Raw genomic sequence first — 19370 nt, 5'->3', positions numbered from 1 at the left:
GGTGAAACCCGCCTCCTGCCCGATGATGGCTGGGATTGGCTCCAGCACGCCCGCGTGAGGAGAAGCGGCTCAGAAAATGGATGGATGGACAAATCAGGGACGTTGTAGTGAAAAGTTGCCGCTCCGGGGCAGTATGTGTAGGGAGCTTGTATCCAAATCTCGCGATGTTTCGTGTGAGTAAAAGCCGGCGGGCCCGTAACTCGTCCTTCTTCTCGTGTTAGCGATCACGTAAGTACGACGTGGTGCACACATTTGAACGCAGAATCCTTCCAAATCTTACACATCCTCCTCCATATCCTATCACCAGCTGCCACAATACGTCGTTACAGATTATTATTTAGCGTAGCCGATGATATTGACGTGTGTTTTAATACATTTTGGACACAATTGTGTCGTCGCACTCCCGAATATGGCGGCGACGCTCGTGTTTTATTAGTCTGTGAAATTCCCGAATACTTGAAAGCGGGCCCGACCTTGATCGTGTTTAGGCTTCGTGTAATGCCTGGCGTTTTATTCCACAGCAAATGGCGGACGACGCCGGTGGTAGAGGAGGTTTTCGCGGAGGCTTTGGTGACCGTGGCCGCGGTCGGGGCCGTGGACGCGGCAGAGGCCGTGGGAGAGGCCGCGGTGCCCGGGGAGGCAAGGCCGAGGACAAGGAAGTGAGTGGAGCTTTTTGGACGCTCTTAAATGCGCCCAATCGCGTCGCTATATACGAAGAAGGACTCCTTTTCATTGTTTTTTGCGTTTTTAGTGGGTGCCCGTCACCAAGCTGGGCCGCCTGGTTAAGGACGTGAAGATCAAGTCACTGGAGGAGATCTATCTCTACTCGCTGCCCATCAAGGTGAGTTCCAGTTGAGGAAATAAACGCCTCCTCATTAGGGTTTGCTAAAAAGCCTTAGGCTTGAGTGACTATTGTAATGGCCATTTAAGATCATTGAGTTGGCCATTCGAACAGTTATGGGACAAACGTCATTCACGTCGCTGAAATCTGGCTCTTGGTTGTGCACGTTAAACTGACAAAGCTGTACAAGTGTTTTTTTTTTTGTTTAATAACACAATTGAAAATGCTGAGTATTGAGTTACTGCGTTGGAATCATGAAGAGGCGTTTCCAACTTCGCTTCTAACGAAACAAAGCCACTAAACTGTGATGCAGTGCAGTGGAGTTCCACACCTCTGCAAGCAGGGAACCCCTAGACTGCCAGGTGTTTTGGAGCAATTTCACTCATTTTTCAAGCCCCACAGAATATTGTGTACAATGACGATGTAAACCCCAAAACCACCAATAGAACGATTAGACTCTGTCTTTCTTCAGGACAAAAAATAAGTTTCTCGAGCTTATACCGTTCTTTAGTAATCAGCAGTCAAATATAGGCTGCTTTCAGCCAAATCTGTTTCTGGAAGAAAAAAAACAGAAAACAACCTTTTTGTGAAAGCTCCTCAGGCATGACTTTGCCACCAATATTTTCTTTAGTGAAAATCTCAAAACAAGAACATAAAAAAAATATTTACTTACTTACAAGTACAGAGAGTGTGTTTTTTTTTTTCTTGAATATATTTTTTTATTTTCTCTTTCTGCCATTATGTCTCCTCATTGTCTGTGGTCTCATTCAACCAAAATGACTACTTGTATGTCTCTTTCGGCTGCATGGCTCGCATTTTAACTGTTTGCCGGCAAAAAGAATGTCTAGAAAATATTTAATACAAAAGAAAAAACAATGCTATACAGTTCAAGCCTGAAAATACCCATCACACGCTGTAACCACTGAAACTTTTCAACACTATACACTGCGTTTCAATGCATTGTTTAACAGAGAAATCGGACAATCAAATTAAGTGTACTGATCTTCTATGGGAAGAAATTGACATCTTGAATTGAAATGATCAGGTGTACTTAATTTCGTGACTGGTTATATGCATTTATTTATTTTAATTGGTTATATGCATTTATTTATTTTCATGCTTTATGCTCCTATGTAGAAACTTTAATCACAACCAACATCTTTTGTCACCTTCCAGGAGTCTGAAATCATCGATTTCTTCTTAGGTTCTGGTCTGAAAGATGAGGTGCTGAAGATCATGCCTGTCCAGAAGCAGACCAGGGCCGGTCAGCGCACCAGGTTCAAGGTGAGGTCAGATGTGACTCTCCCCGCAATGGAGCTCCCGAAGTGAGCGTCGCTCGTCTTTCCAGGCATTCGTTGCCATCGGTGACTACAACGGGCACGTGGGCCTCGGAGTCAAGTGCTCCAAGGAGGTGGCCACCGCCATCCGAGGCGCCATCATCCTGGCCAAGCTGTCCATCGTGCCTGTCAGACGGGGCTACTGGGGAAACAAGATCGGCAAGCCCCACACGGTGCCCTGCAAGGTAACGGGCCGCTGCGGTTCGGTGCTGGTGCGTCTCATCCCCGCGCCCCGTGGTACCGGCATCGTGTCGGCTCCTGTGCCCAAGAAGCTGCTCATGATGGCCGGAATTGACGACTGCTACACCTCCGCCAGGGGCTGCACCGCCACCCTCGGCAACTTTGGTAATTATGACCACAGTGAAGGACCGTTTATGGGGGGTTGCGATATCCAGTGGTGCCTCGACTGCAGAGTTGAATCGTTTTTATGACCCAATCCTCTTTCCTTGTTCAAGTCAATGGAAATGCCATTCAACAAAAGTTTTTTTTTTTAATGGTACTCTTAGCGATGTACTTAAAAATGTACAATAACATTTGATTAACTGAAAAATGTTCCAAATGCTTAGAATTTTGGCCTCTCAACAGTAAATATTCTCCGCTTGCTGTAGTCCTCCATGAAAGCAGGCTGCTTTGTTTTATTTGCAAACATTTGCGCTTACTTTGTAACCAAAAAAAAAGGTTTTAAAAACAAAACCGTAGCTAAATCCAAATCAATTAGTTAGCATTTTCTGTAGTCAATTTGAAAGTCTCTTTTAAAATAAATGAAAAATTCAAAAATATTTCAAAATCCAATTCATTAGTGAATCAAATAATTGGAAGATTATCAAAATCGTTAGCTGCAGACCTAAACCTAATTAAATGTAAAGTATTAAAAGGCGCGTCGTGATAATTCAATGGGCATTGTGCCGCTCATTCTGGTGTGCTTGGCCAACAGGGGGCAGTATAATACATGAAAAACAAGTTGTAGCACCAGAACTGCGACATTAGTTTTTAGCACAGAATATATGCCTGTGAGCAAGTGCAACTGCTTGTGTTCAAATACATTTTTAATCTTGATTTTGCGAAACGTTGATGCTGGTTTCGCTGGCATGTCTATGGCTTTTTGCTTTGTTAGCATGAAGCTAGGAGACTTTTGTAAGTTTCTGGGTTCATACAATTATTTTTGTTCAGTTTAACACTCAACTCCTAAGTTTGGTTACTTGCAAGTCGAGGTACCACTGCAGCTGGGGAAGGCTTTTTAAATTTGGGTTGTGTGTGCGGGAGCTGCTGTTTCTCCTCACTCTGCTCAGCTTCACCTGCCTGTGGTGGTGTTGTCGTTAACCGGAGATACATTTAACGAGTGCCGTTTGTAATTTCCGGCCGAGAGACTCGCTGGGGTCTCTTCCGGTCCTCGGACCGGCACGCGACACTTCTCTCTAAATAAGCTGCTGCGGCTAAACTGTTCGAACTGGGTTTAAGAATTCTTCTCGCTCCTCCAGCCAAGGCCACCTTTGATGCAATCTCCAAGACTTACAGCTACCTGACCCCTGACCTCTGGAAGGAGACTGTCTTCACCAAGTCTCCTTACCAGGTCTGAAGGCTCAGCGCTCGTTTCATTGCCGACTTGTCGAGCAACAAGTCTTAATTAAAGCTGACATTTTTTTGTTTCAGGAGTTCACTGACCATCTGGCCAAGACTCACACACGAGTGTCCGTGCAGAGAGGCCAGCCCATCCAGCCGCCAACCTCCTAAACTTTTTGTACAGACCAACTGTTAAAATAAAAGTTGTGGAGAAAATGTCGTTCTTGTTCCTTGTCTGTCACCAAAACACAAGCTGGGATTCATTTAAGATGTATCAAAAATACTGAGCCAAGTCACAAAATAATGCTAGCGTGCAAGTAGCACCACAGCAGAGGGCACCAACTTTTTTCTAACTGTTGCTTCTTGGGTACTAATGTGAAGGACTTCCAGTGTAGCAACACAATAGCCACAATTTGTACTAAGGTCTGCCCCCACATCCTTTTATCTAGATGAAGGCACTGATCATCGTATTGATTTTTCACAATTGAAAAAGTGATTAAACAAGGTAGGCATATGCAACACTTTCTATATCTTGTTTACAACTTCCTATGATCACTAATATTCCTAGGAAATTAGAATGCCCCATTTACTGGTGAGCTATTTTTAGAACAGCCCTGCAGACTACTTGTGATCCTTGGATTATACTTTGAACATACCAAGATTTTATATTTACTTGTTCAAGTACAACTATATTAAACCAACTGAAATTGTTTAAAATAATGCCTTTTTTATACACCGGATGGTAAAACAAGAGACTTAAAAAAGTATTTAGCTACTTTATTTTACAACTATTACACAGACAAGAGGATTTAAGCATTTTGCATCTGCGCTGCCATCATCCTCTCTTTTTGCTTCATGAGGCATTTTCTGCCGCTGGCATACGCACCCAGGTCGCCATCTGGGCCAAGAAGAAAACAATGACAGCCAAGGTCAAAGGTCTAATTGTAGGTGAGTGAAGCAATGAAGTGCAGAACTTACAGCGTAACTGGTAATTCTTGGTAACCTCATTGAACTGCTCTCTCTCTTTAGAACAGTTCTGCTGGAAGCTGAAGCCTTCTCTCTGCTGGCAGGCCCGCATACGCTCCTGGACCACTTTCACGATCTCCTGGTCCACTTTGCTGAGGTAGAAAAACAATGATACAACTTTTGCATTGCATCTCATTAGCTTGTGCAAGTGTACCAGATGAAGTTTACAGTTGGTGTCCATTTTAGTGAATGCATGTAATCCTCTCACTAGTCTCTCCTCCACTGCATCTCAGCCTCGTAGTAGCACAGGTAGTCCCCGTGTTGGCACTGGGTCAGGTCGGGAACGCGGCGGAACTTCTGGTGGTAGTAGACTGACTTGTTTTTAGCCTGAATGCTGTCGACAACCTCTAGAAAGTGAAGAAAGCACATTTATAAAATGCATAATATTAATATATATATATATATATATATATACACTGGTATACACTGGTATACACTGGTACTATACACTGGTACTATACACTGGTAGGCGCCTTCAAGATGGCGCCTACCAGTGTGGCCGCCTCGGTAACGCGCTCTCTAGTATTGTCTTCGTTTTTGTGTTTTTCGTCCGTCTTTGGAGACCTTACACGACTCACTTACACAAGGGGAGACCTGCTAACCATCAAGGAGGCTACTCCGGACTTTCTGTCACCAACTTTCGAAAATCCGCTCAGTTTTTTCCCAGAGTTACTCACCGGAGCGGCGTCCGCGGTTTTCGGCGCATGGATGCGGAAGCGGCGCCACAGAGGAAAACGAGCCGGAATTCAGGTGAAACTCCGCAAGAGAGGACACAGATTGGCCTTCCCGTCGATCCACCTCGCGAATGTACGCTCCCTACCCAACAAAATGGACGAGCTTCATCTTCTGTTAAAGACCAGTAAAGACTTCGGACGTTCCGCGGCCATGTGCTTCACGGAGACCTGGCTTTGCGACGCCGTACCCGATGGCGCCGTCACGCTTCCCGGCTTCAACATTCATCGAGCGGACCGCGACATGGAATCATCGGGAAGAACGAAGGGCGGCGGGATATGCCTCCATATAAACGAAAAATGGTGTACGGACGTCACGGTGCTCAGCACACACTGCAGCCCGCATTTGGAGTCGCTGTTTCTGAACTGTAAACCATTTTACGCGCCACGTGAGTTTGCATCGTTTATACTGGCTGGAGTCTATATCACACCGCAAGCTAACACGAGCGCCGCATTGCTAACGCTCGCCGAAAAAGTCAACGAAATTGAAAAAAAACACCCTGACTCACCCCTCATTATTCTCGGGGACTTTAACAAAGCTAAACTCAACCACGAACTCCCTAAATACAAGCAGCACATCGACTGTCCTACCAGGGAAAATAATACTTTAGACCACTGCTACACTACGGTAAAAAACGCATACCGTGCTATACCTCGTGCCGCCCTGGGCTCGTCTGATCACTGCTTAATTCACTTAATACCGACGTACAAGCAAGAACTTAAATGTGCGAAGCCTACAGTGAAAACAGTCAAAAAGTGGACCAATGAAGCAAAGATGGAACTTCAAAGCTGTTTAGACTGCACAGACTGGAGTGTCTTTGAAAATTCAGCTGGCAGCCTGGATGAATATACGGACACTGTCACATCCTATATCAGTTTCTGTGAAGAGGTTTGTGTACCAACAAAATCATTTCGGACATTCAACAACAACAAGCCGTGGTTCACTGCTAAACTTAAGCAGCTTCGCCAAGCTAAGGAAGATGCATATCAGAGCGGGGACAGGGCCCTGTATAATCGAGCTAGAAACCAGCTTACTAAAGAAATTAACATTGCAAAGAGGATCTATGCAGCAAAGTTGGAAAAACAGTTTAGCGCGAACGACTCGAAATCAGTCTGGCATGCATTCCAATCGCTGACTAATTACAAGCGACGATCCCCCCGAGCTGAGAACAATAGCACACTAGCCAACGACTTGAATACCTTCTATTGCAGATTTGAAAAGGACAGTTTCACTCCACACACCAACCCGGCCGCACCCGCGACCACAACCACACCTCTGACTTCTGCGTTAACCATCCATGAACAGGATGTGAGACGCATCTTCAAACAACAGAAGATTAACAAAGCAACAGGACCGGACCATGTGTCCCCATCCTGCCTCAAAGTCTGCGCGGACCAGCTCGCTCCAGTCTTCACTCAGATCTTTAACAGATCTTTGGAAATGTGCGAAGTTCCATCCTGCTTCAAACGCTCCACCATCATTCCAGTCCCCAAGAAACCTGCAATCTCTAGTCTGAATGACTACAGGCCTGTCGCTTTGACATCTGTGGTCATGAAGTCCTTTGAACGTCTCGTGCTGGACCACCTCAAGAGTGTCACAGGTCCCCTGCTGGACCCCCTGCAGTTTGCCTACCAAGCGAACAGGTCTGCGGATGATGCAGTCAACATGGGACTGCACTTCATCCTAGAACACCTCGACAGTGCAGGGACCTACAGCGAGGATCCTGTTCGTGGACTTCAGCTCAGCGTTCAACACCATCATCCCTGAACTCCTTTCAACCAAGCTTCTCCAGCTCAGCGTCTCACCTGCCATCTGCCAGTGGATTTACAGCTTTCTGACGGGCAGGACACAGCAGGTCAGGCTGGGGGAGGCAACCTCATCCACACGCAGCATCAGCACTGGGGCGCCCCAAGGTTGTGTCCTCTCTCCGCTGCTCTTCTCTCTCTACACGAACGACTGCACCTCAGCGAACCCGACTGTCAAGCTCCTGAAGTTTGTAGATGACACCACTGTCATCGGCCTCATCAAGGACGGTGACGAGTCTGCATATCGACAGGAAGCGGAGCGGCTGGAGCTGCGGTGCGGGCGACACAACCTGGAGCTGAACACGCTCAAGACGGTAGAGATGATCGTGGACTTCAGGAGGCATCCTTCGCCACAGCTGCCCCTCACGTTGTCCAGCTGCCTTGTGTCAACCGTCGAGACCTTCAAGTTCCTGGGAATTACAATCTCTCAGGACCTGAAGTGGGCGAACAACATCAACTCCGTCCTCAAAAAGGCCCAGCAGAGGATGTACTTCCTGCGGCTTCTGAGAAAGCACGGCCTGCCACCGGAGCTGCTGAGACAGTTCTACACAGCGGTCATCGAATCGGTCCTGTGTTCTTCCATCACAGTCTGGTTTGGTGCTGCTACAAAAAAGGACAAGCTCCGACTGCAACGGACAATCAAAACTGCTGAAAGGATTGTCGGTAACCCCCTACCCACCATTGAGGACTTGCACGCTGCCAGAACTAAGACAAGGGCGTGCAAAATCCTCTCGGACCGTCTGCACCCCGGTCACCAGCTCTTCCAGCTCCTTCCCTCAGGTAGGCGCTACCGATCAACGCTAACTAGAACTAGTAGACATTCCAACAGCTTCTTCCCTCTTGCGATCAACTTCTTAAACACCTAACCTATAATTCCATTACAACAAGCTGGCAATTTTTTGACTTGAGTTCATTGTCACATTTCTGTGGGGCCAATTATTTATTACTTGTGCACTCACTGTAGTTGTCTCGCCATGCTGCACTATTTGCATATACTGGCCACTCATGCCAGAGTAGCATCTGCTCCATTTGCACACTGATTGAGGAGTATCTGTAACATTTGCACAACCGACATTGTCCCAGATGATCGCACTACTTGTCACTTTAAACCGCATACACTCCTTGAAGTCTCAGCGCCCTTTGCACAATGGTCATTGCACCGGACTATTGCAATATTAGTCGTTCGAACTGCTCTAAGTGCTAGAGGACTCTGCATCTTTTTGCACAATTGTTTTTTGTCAATGTCTTTATGTCCCCAAAGTGTTCTGTAAATTGACTGTTTGTTGTACTAGAGCGGCTCCAACTACCGGAGACAAATTCCTTGTGTGTTTTGGACATACTTGGCAAATAAAGATGATTCTGATTCTGATTCTGATATATATATGTTTGAAACAAGGGAGGCTGTGTAGATGCTGATAGTTTGATGCTAGCTTAGCGTTCAGTGCAAGATTTTATACAGTGTTCAAGGCGGTGTTTAAAGCTTGAGCAGGGTGGATCCAAGGTCACAGCAATATCTCTTCTTGGCACAAAACATCCTGTTCTGCGGCTGACGTAGTTTTCACAGTTACGTTATTATCAGAACATTTTAATATTGAGGTTAGGTTACACAACATAACAGTGCAAAAATAAGTCTATGTATGATCATGACATCAGTATATCACGTGCGAGTGCCTTCACCTCCTGTAATAAATATTGAATTTGAACTTTAGGCCTATATTGTTTTAAGCTGTGTGAAATTTACCAAATGAATACAAAGCTCTTGATGTCCATCCGTGGTGTTGTGTTGTGTTGTGTTGGTACACCGTGGGATTGATTGCTTTTCTAGTAACCATCGGTTGCTCGCTTCTTTTCAAGGTGCATTGTGAGATATATAAATAAATCCATACTCACTACAAAATGGCGAATTCAGGACACTATGTAGTTAATACGAAGTCATAACGAATACAGCCCAAGCATTTAAAACACTCACTCCAGTTCATTTAAAATGCTCAGTCCAGTTAAACTGCAACGAAAAATTTTAATTTGTGTCATAGTTAACAATGTGCGTTTAATCGATAGTTGGCCGATAGGCGTGTTGTTGTGCTAGCTGTGTTAGCTTGGGTTACCTCGAAATGTGGTGACAGGCAAGTCCACGGAGTAATAGAAGAGCTTAGACACAATCACGGCTGGGTTTGGCAAAGCAGTCTGTTTGTTCACAGCCGGAGTCTGCCGCGGAGGCTCCGGATAGGCGTCCTTGTCAAAGTCGGACGGCATTTTGCCTTATTTGAATCAATGCAGGAGAAATCCTACAATTCGACCTCGACACTTCGCCTCTCGATGTGGCGCATGCGCACAGGCGACGGTTTAATGGCGAACTGGAGGTCAGCGAAAACTAGGATTTTATTTTTATGGAAACGTTTCACCTGAAGATACGATAGTTTTAGCCTTTTAAAAACATTGTCTTTACCATTTTATTATGTAGAATTCAGAAGACTATTTTCGACTAAACAAAAAGGTCGAAGAGTAAAGGTCGGAGTTGAAAGTGCTATATTTTGAGCAACCAGCAGATGTCTACAAAGAACCTCAAAAATATATATATTCATTCATTCATTCATCTTGCGTTCCGTGTATCCTCACTAGGGTCGTATATCGATCTTAAAAGGTGTATGAGGAGACCTCGGTTGCGCCAATCTCGACATACGGCGTTCCGAGGTTACGAAGGACGAGGCACTAATACCCGTAGTGGGTTAAACGTTACTAAAGAGACACGGTCCTTCTATTAGTGCATCCGGGTCGTTCTACTAGTACTCTATATGAATTTAAGCTATTATTATAACTACATTTCTGCAAAATAAAATGTTACATTTGTGTGGTCTCAACCAAAAATAGACATAATTTCGTAGTCTAATAACATAGCCAATTCTCGCTCAAATTAAGTCCAATTGTAATGCTTTGCGAAAAGTAACTCATCTTAATGTTAAAATTAAGTTTAAATTCAATGTTAAGCGAATGTTGTTTTTTGGAGTTAAAGGAAGGGAAAAAGGAACATTTGTCGTGGCACGGGCAATATGCACATTGAAAATTTTTTTCAATTTTGGGAAATTCTTGATCAAATCTCTACACATTTCAAGGTGTTGTTGGAATTTTGATCAAAAAATTTTTTCATTTTCAAATTCAACTTTGTTTGCCTTGGACATGTAGTTGCTCTGATATTCATATTTCAAATGATGAATGATTTTTGGAACTATTTTGGTGACATCCACTTATCTGGAATTGGTCATTTGTTGTCATCTTAACTTGAAAAATGAAATCAATTTGAAGATGTTGCAATTCCTGTGGACGTCGGCTCTCCTGGATATAATTATGAAGTTTGAAATGAAGTGATGAACTTGGCTCCCTGACAATGAAATCTTTCCCTCTCTCCACTCCATTCTGGGTTAAACAGTTCCTCGCCACTAGCTTTTGCATCATCTTAAACTTGTGAGCGCCCCCTCCTTCCGTCTTATTCACTTTGGCAAAGAGTGCTTTGTTTGAAAGCGAACACGACTCCTCGGTGGGGCCAAACACCAAATTAGAGCCTCCCACTGTGTGCCTTCCTACGTCAGGTTCGTCTTGCTCGCCCGCGCCTGATCAGCGTCTGCAGACATGGTCAGTGGTCTTTGTGTGGTGCTTTTATTCTACTTGAATGAAACCTCTACATGCTTGTTTTAGGATTTTTGTACAATGACTGAATTGTACATGAACGCGTGTTGTCTGTGGGTTACGACCTCTCTCCTCTAGTCACATCGCAAATTCCACGCACCACGCCACGGACACTTGGGCTTTCTCCCTCGCAAGCGTAGTAAGAAGCACAGGGGCAGAGTGCGCACGTGGCCTAAAGATGACCCCAGCAAACCCGTGCACCTCACGGCCTTCCTGGGGTACAAGGCTGGCATGACCCACACCCTCAGAGAGGTGCACCGCGTTGGTCTCAGTATGTACATTATGCACGGGGGAGCATGTGGAAATTCCTTTCGGAAAAGCAATTCAGTTCAGATATTGTGTTGATTATTATACAAGAATACTATCGTGTTTGTGCACCTCTTTGAAATATACTGTACTTACTTGCCTTGCTACCTAGCTGTGCACCACCAATCCACCTACCTACCTACAGTAAGTCCCACTAAATAACCACCTACAGTGGATATAAAAAGTGCAGACCTGGTGCAAATGTCAGGAAACCCTCCTAGAACAGCTGAACTACCTACCTACACACCTAACATCCCATCCACCCTGACCTGCCTATAGTTACCTACCTAACCACCTAGCTACCTATCCACGAACCACCGACCTAGCTAAGCAACACCCACTCAACTACCTACTTATTGACCTAATTATGTATCTACTCACCCATCCTACTTACAGTGGTAACCGTTTCTCTAAATCAGAAGGGTTGATGCGCAGCCGTAGTCCAACAATGGCTCACAGATTTCAGATTCACTGTCTTTGTTTTGTTACCTAACAGAACAATATAAAAAATATATAGTGTTCAAAAGAATGGAGACTGTGGCCGACTCGGCTCCAGGTCAAGACAGGGGGGCCCGCCTCATTGTGCCCCTCCTTATATGGTCTCCTTCCATCAGCGATCGTGTCCCCTGGCGATGTCATCACCTCCTCTGTGATTTGAGTTCTCAGCTGCTAAATAATTTTTTTTTTTTTTTTTTACCGAAATACAGTTTAAAAACGCACAGTTCTTCAAAAAAAAAATCCAAATGTACTAAAAAGTTCAATACAATTGATTTAGGCAGTGATTATTTCACGTGCCACGAGAGGGAGCCCATGTACCACGAGTGGGACTAGTACCACACCTTGAGAATCACCGTTCTACTTCCTCCACAGAGCAAACAAAGCGCGAAGCGGTGGAGGCGGTCACCATCATTGAGACCCCCCGTTCTGCCACCCGGATGTAGCCTAGCGCCCATTGTTTACAAACATTATGAAAAGTTCTACAGGTGCACTCATTGGTCACGTGCTGATAGGTGTGACAAGCCGCTGGCACACAAAGAAGCTCCCCAGGAAGACCCACAAGGGTCTGCGGAAGGTGGCGTGCATCGGCGCGTGGCATCCGGCTCAAGTGGGTTTCAGCGTCGCCCGGGCCGGACAGAAGGGTTTTCACCACCGGACCGAGATCAACAAGAAGGTGACCTGCGGTGTAGCAAATACGCCAATGTATTATTGCCTTGCGATTAACTGCTGCTCTTCTCAGATCTATCGAATCGGTCGGGGGCTTCACATCCAGGATGGAAAGGTCGTCCGGAATAACGCCTCCACCGATTATGACATCAGCCGGAAGACCATCACACCCATGGTATTTCCATTTGGAGGCTGTCGAGCACATTTGACTCGTTATCATCGAGAAAACCAGACGGCAGCCTCAAGAGTTTTAATTTGTTCCATGACCATTCTTTTAACTGAAAACACTCGTATCTCAAATCATCTTTCCTCATTGAAACAAATGAAAAGGCCATTAATCCGTTCCAGGCAACCCCAAAAACCCAACCCATCCATCCATTTTCTGTACCGCTTTTCCTCACTAGGGTCGCCTAACCCAGCTATCTTAGGGCAAGAGGCGGGGTACACCCTCAACCGGTCGCCAGCCAATCGCAGGGCACATATAAACAACCAACCATTGGCACTCACATTCACACCTACGGGCAATTTAGAGTCTTCAGTGAACCTACAACGCATGTTTTTGGGATGTGGGAGGTAACCGGAGTACCCGGAGAAAACCCACGCAGGAACGGGGAGAACAGGCAAACTCCACACAGCCGGGGCCGGCATTGGAACCCGGTCGTCAGAACTGTGAGGCAGATGTGCTAACCAGTTGTCCACCGTAATATACTTTGTAAAAACAATTAAACAAAACTGAATTCAAGTTTTGGCCATATTTCTTGCTTCAATTCAATGGATGTTGTGCTCCTCTTTCTGGTGTGCACGCCTTGGCAGTGTAATACATACAGATACACGGTACACGGAGATGGTCACAACTCCTCAGTAAGCTGCAGTAATATTCATTGTTATTTGCACATCATAAATAATATATCTTGCGTATCTTAACATGTCCGCTGTATTCACAACTGCTCTTGCGTTTGATTGTCATTATACATCCTAACATTTGTCAAGGCTTAAATTTTCCCCACCGTCAATGCTGTCGTGTCCTAATTGCCGCTGCAGGGAGGCTTCCCGCACTACGGCGACGTGAAGAATGATTTTGTCATGGTGAAAGGTTGCGTCGTCGGCGCCAAAAAAACGTGCCCTCACCCTCCGGAAGGTAAGTCCGACCGGACCTTTTTTTAAACGTAGCTTCATCACATGGAAAATTCACAGCCATCTTCCCGCTTTCCGCAAGTCTTTGCTGGTGCACACGTCTCGCAAATCGTTGGAAGCCATCGAGCTCAAGATCATTGACACCACGTCCAAGTTTGGTCACGGTCGCTTCCAGACCGCGCAGGAGAAAAGAGCTTTTATGGTCACTGACTTCCTTCTTCTCGATTACACAACCATGTTTGGATTTCTTCAATGGTTCTGCTGACCTCTGACCTGTGACTTACCTGCAGGGCCCACGAAAGATGGGTGCCTTCGAGACCGTGCCGGAGCCTCAACCAGAAGAGATCTAAAAATTTGGAGTATTTTCCAAAATGAAGCTTGCAGTTTTTCAGAAGGAAGGCGAAATGTATCATTACAAATAAAGGGTTTGAACACGTTTTGATTTCATCAACAGGAGACGCTTATGACATCGGCAACATTTTGATTTTGGGCATGGAAGACTAAATGCTTGCAAACTTTGTCATTTTTCCATTAAGCGGACTAGAATAAACAGTAAACATGTACTTGAATACAGAGTTGAAATTTCATTCTCCTTCCATACATTTTCTATTGCGCTAATCTTGTTTCAACATCGGTGCTTGGCACCAATATGCCACCAGGTAGCACCAAAGCTTGAGTGTATAGAAAGGCGCCTCGGATACATTACACCAACGCCATCACCAACATTGCAATACAGTGTTGATCGAAAATGTGTCTTATTTCTAAAAAAAAAAAAAAGAACATTTGATATTATTACCAGCCGCTGTAATATTTTGCAGTTTGAACATCAACACTGCATTTGAATATAGAGAAATGAAAACAAATTATTCCACATAAAAATGAAAACTAAATAAATGTTCAATAACAACAAGTTTGTCTTAAATAGGCAAATGTCTCTAACTCAAAAGTTAAATACAACTGAACGGAACGTATGGTGGTTCTTTTGACTATCACACTTTTGAGACTCATTGGTTTAAAAGGTTTATAATAAACCAATTCCCCCCCCCCCCCCCCCCCATGATCATTTTTCTTCATTTTCTCAAAACGCAAATCTTCCTGTCTGCAGAATGTTCTGATTGTCAGATTTCACTTTGATGATGAGAACAGGGAAGATGCTCATTTTCAGTCTGCCTGCAAATTTTGTGACCATCGTGAGCCCAAAGCCCCCTGACAAAACCTCCAATCGGCTTCGGTGGGAACATTTTGACACGTCACAGCGGCTGTCTGCATCAGATGCGTTTTCAGATTGGACGCCTGGCGAAGACGCGACTGCCTGGCGATCGTGAAAAATGGATAATACGAAGAGAATCGACCAGAAGTGGAGTCGAATGACGGCAAAACGCTCTCGAAATTTGTCATGAATGTGCTTTATCACTTGTGTGGAAGTTGAAAAATGAGCATGAATTCCTACATCTAGTTTGAAAGAGTTTAGAATATTCAACTGGTTCGCTTCTTTTTACATGTTTAAGAATGTTACTTCAAACATTGCTGGGTGTTTGAACATGTCATTTCCGGTTTTATTTTGAAAGTGGTTTGGTTTTAGGCCGGCCCGGAAGTTGTCTCGTACGGTTGGTGTCTCGCGTGTTGTACTTCTGAGCCAACACCGGTGGAAATGTCGTTCTGTTCCTTCTACGGTCGGGAGGTTTATAAAGACCATTTCACACCAGGTAACGTTACCGCTGACGACGCTTTACCTGGTGTTGTTTCTTAATCGGTTGTCGTTTAATGAGCTTAACGTTCGACGTTAAGCTCAACGGTAGCTTGCTAGCCGGCTAGCCAAGCAGCAGCTTTTGTTCAAGTGTCTTTTTGTAAATATGTCGAGTGCTGTCTTTCGGAGACATAACAAAAAAAGTTGTCATTCTCTATTGGTGTTATTCAGGTGCTCACCATGTTGACTTTTGATTTTTATAGCGAAACTAAAAACTTTCCACTTCATCCAATCCTAATGGGGGAATCTAAACGCTGTATTGTAATTTAGTGTCCGCGTCATCTCACTCTTCTCTCAACTTCTGTCATCCTTTAGGAATTTACGCATGCGCCAAGTGTGATCACCATCTGTTCTCCAGCCGCTCCAAGTACGAGCATTCGTCTCCCTGGCCGGCCTTCACGGAGACCGTCCGCCAAGACAGCGTGGCCAAACGCCAGGAGAGACCTGGAGCCTTCAAGGTACAATCGCAAGAAAACCGCCATTTGTCTGTTAGAAAACATTGATGGAATTTTGTGTTTGACTCTAGGTGTTGTGCGGCATGTGTGGAAATGGCCTCGGCCACGAGTTTGTCAACGACGGGCCTGCTAAAGGCTTGTCTCGTTTTTGAATATTCAGCAGCTCACTAAAGTTCATCCCGAAAGGTACAGTAGTAATAGAATCTGGAATTCCCTCTGAAAGTGTATCTGAATGTTGACAATTGCTGTCGCCCAGCGTAAATGTCAAAGAACTAAATGAACTGAGAACAATTGTGAACCCATCACAGCATTTTTCAAGAACTGTCGGATCTGAACAGCAAAGATGACACAGGCAAAAGTAAATACTTTGCTTTTCTTGGACACGATGACAACATTGCTGTATCATCAATGAACATTACTTTTTTTAAATTGAGTTTCATTTGTTGAGAACTGGTGACGCTTTTGCAATTGTTAAAAAATCAATAAATTGGGGGTACGGAATACTTGGCTCAGTATTCACACAATTTGCTCAACAAAATGATACTTGGGTGCCCTGACTTGCGAGTAAAATTCATTCCATGGCCGTGCTCGGAATTTCTATGTCAAATCGTCTTTCCCCATTGAAATGAATGGAAATGGCGTTATTCCGTTCCCGCCACACTTTGGGCCTGGGCCACCAAAGGGAAGTGTAATACAGACACGAACGAAGAATTGCACAAGTTACTCGGTAAGCTGCAGTCATTTTTTTCCCCCCGCAGAGGATAAATAATATATGCCTGTATTGTTATATGGTCTGTCTGCATGTGTTGCTGCAGTTTGTGTTCAAGTAATCGTTGCTTAAAGGGTTATAACACTACTCCATGGATGCTAGTTTCATTAACCTGTATGTGGTGTTTTGTATTGTGTGTTAGCAGTAAGCTAGCATACTTTATGAAGGCAAACGTATGTGAAAAGTCCACTTGATGCCACCTCATGTTTTTGCTTCTCTTCACAGAAAAGGTCGATGGACAGTAAAGTGAGCGTTGAGGAGGAAGTTCAGCTTGACTTGTAAACATTTGCAGATGTTGATGATGCTCAGTAAGTGTGGACAGCGAATGACGCGCTCTGGGGAAAAAGCCCGACCCGGCAGCACCAGAGTTCCGATGGACCTTGGCCTCACTGGACGGCAACAGTAGAACAAACGAACGAACAAACAAAGAAAAAAAATACTTTTTTTGGTCATGCAGTAATTGAGACTCAGGAAAGCCTTTGCTAACTTTTGCACTTGAGTTTTTATCTTCTGGAACATACTAGAAATTCATTGTTATGTTTTCATCCTCGGAATATTGACATGTAAACACAATGTTGGCTCTATTTTTGTCAATCAAGGAAATGTTTGATAAAACAGATGTAACATATTTTAATATTTATTCCAATACTATCCATTATCTCGTGATGAAAAGAACCAGTACTTAACTACAGCGGCATGTTTAAGGAAAAAATCGAATAAATATATTTGAACGTACCTTTTTGTTCCGACTGAATGTTTTGACATATTGTCAATGCATAGCATGAAGCAGCGTCACATTTTCCAGTGAAGATTAAGTAAAGCACATCAAGTCAACCTTTTACCTTTAACCGATCCATTTAACAGGTCACTCGAGTTCATCCCGGTGGTTAGCCTACGTAATGCATCAGCTCGGTTCTTTGGAGCCGTGGACGGAAGAAGCCGAGTTGCCAGAGTTGTGCTGGTAAAAGCTCGTAAAGGTGTGGATGCAAGATGAGGAGCTCGAGGACATATCCGAGCGGGACTCCGGAGCCCTGGTGCGAAATGTTTCCACACGACGGCGATGGCTTGTATGCGCGTATTCAGACGGATACACTTTTAGTCGAGCCTTTTTGTCTTTGTGGTTGTGTTGAGTTGCTTTTGCCCATATTTAAAGCTGCAGCTGAGTGCGTTGTACAGGTCCCGTATCATATAATAATACAAATGCAATTGCACCATTTCATCAGCAGGCGATGCCCTAAAACCTTATAATCGAGCCTCCATTTGAAGTCCCTTCTCAAGGTTTCTTCTTCTCTCCCCAAATGGGGTTTGGAATTGTGAGCAAGATATTTGGCGTGCCCCTGCGGGTATGTTTGTCCAGAAGAAGATTTGTGAAGTAAGAGGGTGAGACGCTGGCCCAGAATCTCGGTTTGATGATGTCTCTCAAGCTCTTCCACGGCAAACTCCTCCAAGCTGGATTTTATGGAGCTTGTTTAGTTCATGCTGGAACACGAAGGGATCTTCCAGAAACTGCTCTCATAAAGTCGGTTACACGTCAATAAAATTCAAGGGAAACTTAAGCGCCATGTTTATGTGTCATCGGCCAGGTTTGTTTGGTACCTTGATTGAGAGGAGCGTCCTTTTGACTTAACCTCATGTTGGACGGGTTACAAAAAACCAGCAATTGCACCGTTTCACCAGCAGGTGATTCTCTACGATCTTATCCTGTGTGCGCCTTTATTGATGTCGACGAGAACCATCGACTGATTCCATACGGACGGGCCAAACTGAGACTACAAATGCAAGTTCGAAGGCACCAGAATACCTTGTAGATTGTAATTCATGGGAGTATTTACCACTCGGTTGAGTGCGAAGGGTCTGCAAACGTGTTGCTCATTTTGAACGCATGCGCACAGATGTTGAAGTATACTCAAATCAATGAAATGAACAGTCTGTCCTGACTGGGAGAAGGCAGCAAAGTAACATTCCCTCCTGTCACGCAACATAGACTGTATTTACTAAAACCCATTCCATCCAATGGGTCTGCTGTGTTCCTTTTAACCCAGCAAACCTAGCCAAGTGAACCAGTAAGTCTTGACTTTTTGATTTTAGTTACATTTTTTTTTTTTTTCTTATAGAACACTGGCGCATGAGTGAATTCCAAACAAAGTGGGGATGTGGGCGCCATGTTCAAAAGCTTATTTCGGCAGGTGCAGGTGCGGAAACACCACAACACTTCACCGTATTGCGGCGCGGTGAATTTGTGCCATCGTTTATGAAATTTCACACATACGTTCTTTGACGAATATTAAATACATTTGGTCGAGATTCAGGCTGTAAAATATACCCACCTTAATGATGCGTCACCTTCATGTCTCCCACTTTGCGCACTCAAGTCAAGATGTTCTTTCTCCTGCGATCACAGCCAAGGTCAGATTTGCATTAGTTTTTCTCACACATTTGTCGCACCTCAATTGATAAATGTTGCTTCTTAGCGGACAGGTGCTATTTTACACATCGGGTTGGACTTTGGAAGTACTCTATTTGGACAAATGTAGTGGAACAAACTGCTTAAGAAATGACAGTGTAACCTCCAAAGTACAAGCAAACTTGGAGCCATCATCTTGTGCGATGAGAGATCTTGTGAAACTTTAGTTCTGCGAGCATCTTCCACAAGTTGCATTGAAAGCCGGCCTCCACACAAGCTCGATTCAACGGCTGCTCCGGTGGGTGATATGCTTTGACGCGAACCGACTTCGGGTGCTCCAGCATCACAATAGGACACCTAAAGCCTTGGGACAACCTGACGCCTTCGGGTAGACTTCCCCTGGCTTTGC

General features: G+C 44.6%; 4 protein-coding genes across 4 annotated transcripts; 3 read left to right on the top strand and 1 right to left on the bottom strand.

Annotated features, from left to right (window-relative positions):
* The first annotated feature begins 120 nt into the window (after positions 1-120).
* Positions 121-3957, top strand: rps2 (ribosomal protein S2). The gene is made up of 7 exons (XM_061701123.1): positions 121-228; positions 522-659; positions 752-841; positions 2018-2125; positions 2190-2523; positions 3657-3748; positions 3829-3957. The coding sequence occupies exons 2-7, from the start codon at positions 525-527 to the stop codon at positions 3907-3909; spliced, it is 840 nt and encodes a 279-aa protein (XP_061557107.1). The 5' UTR covers positions 121-228; positions 522-524; the 3' UTR covers positions 3910-3957.
* A 537-nt stretch (positions 3958-4494) lies between these two features.
* Positions 4495-9618, bottom strand: ndufb10 (NADH:ubiquinone oxidoreductase subunit B10). The gene is made up of 4 exons (XM_061701125.1): positions 9407-9618; positions 4973-5111; positions 4717-4856; positions 4495-4636 (listed from the first exon to the last, which is right to left on the bottom strand). The coding sequence occupies exons 1-4, from the start codon at positions 9552-9554 to the stop codon at positions 4548-4550; spliced, it is 516 nt and encodes a 171-aa protein (XP_061557109.1). The 5' UTR covers positions 9555-9618; the 3' UTR covers positions 4495-4547.
* A 1307-nt stretch (positions 9619-10925) lies between these two features.
* Positions 10926-13936, top strand: LOC133415151 (large ribosomal subunit protein uL3-like). Its single transcript, XM_061700981.1, has 7 exons — positions 10926-10946; positions 11061-11253; positions 12272-12459; positions 12526-12627; positions 13494-13570; positions 13647-13788; positions 13877-13936. Exons 1-7 carry the CDS (start codon positions 10926-10928, stop codon positions 13934-13936), a joined length of 783 nt encoding a protein of 260 aa, XP_061556965.1.
* A 1232-nt stretch (positions 13937-15168) lies between these two features.
* Positions 15169-17292, top strand: LOC133414902 (methionine-R-sulfoxide reductase B1-A-like). Its single transcript, XM_061700611.1, has 4 exons — positions 15169-15292; positions 15649-15791; positions 15860-15974; positions 16783-17292. Exons 1-4 carry the CDS (start codon positions 15238-15240, stop codon positions 16800-16802), a joined length of 333 nt encoding a protein of 110 aa, XP_061556595.1. The 5' UTR covers positions 15169-15237; the 3' UTR covers positions 16803-17292.
* Positions 17293-19370: the final 2078 nt, after the last annotated feature.

Source organism: Phycodurus eques, chromosome 16, assembly GCF_024500275.1.
Source record: "Phycodurus eques isolate BA_2022a chromosome 16, UOR_Pequ_1.1, whole genome shotgun sequence".
Taxonomy (NCBI): Eukaryota; Metazoa; Chordata; class Actinopteri; order Syngnathiformes; family Syngnathidae; genus Phycodurus; species Phycodurus eques.
This window is presented reverse-complemented; position numbering and strand designations above follow the sequence as displayed.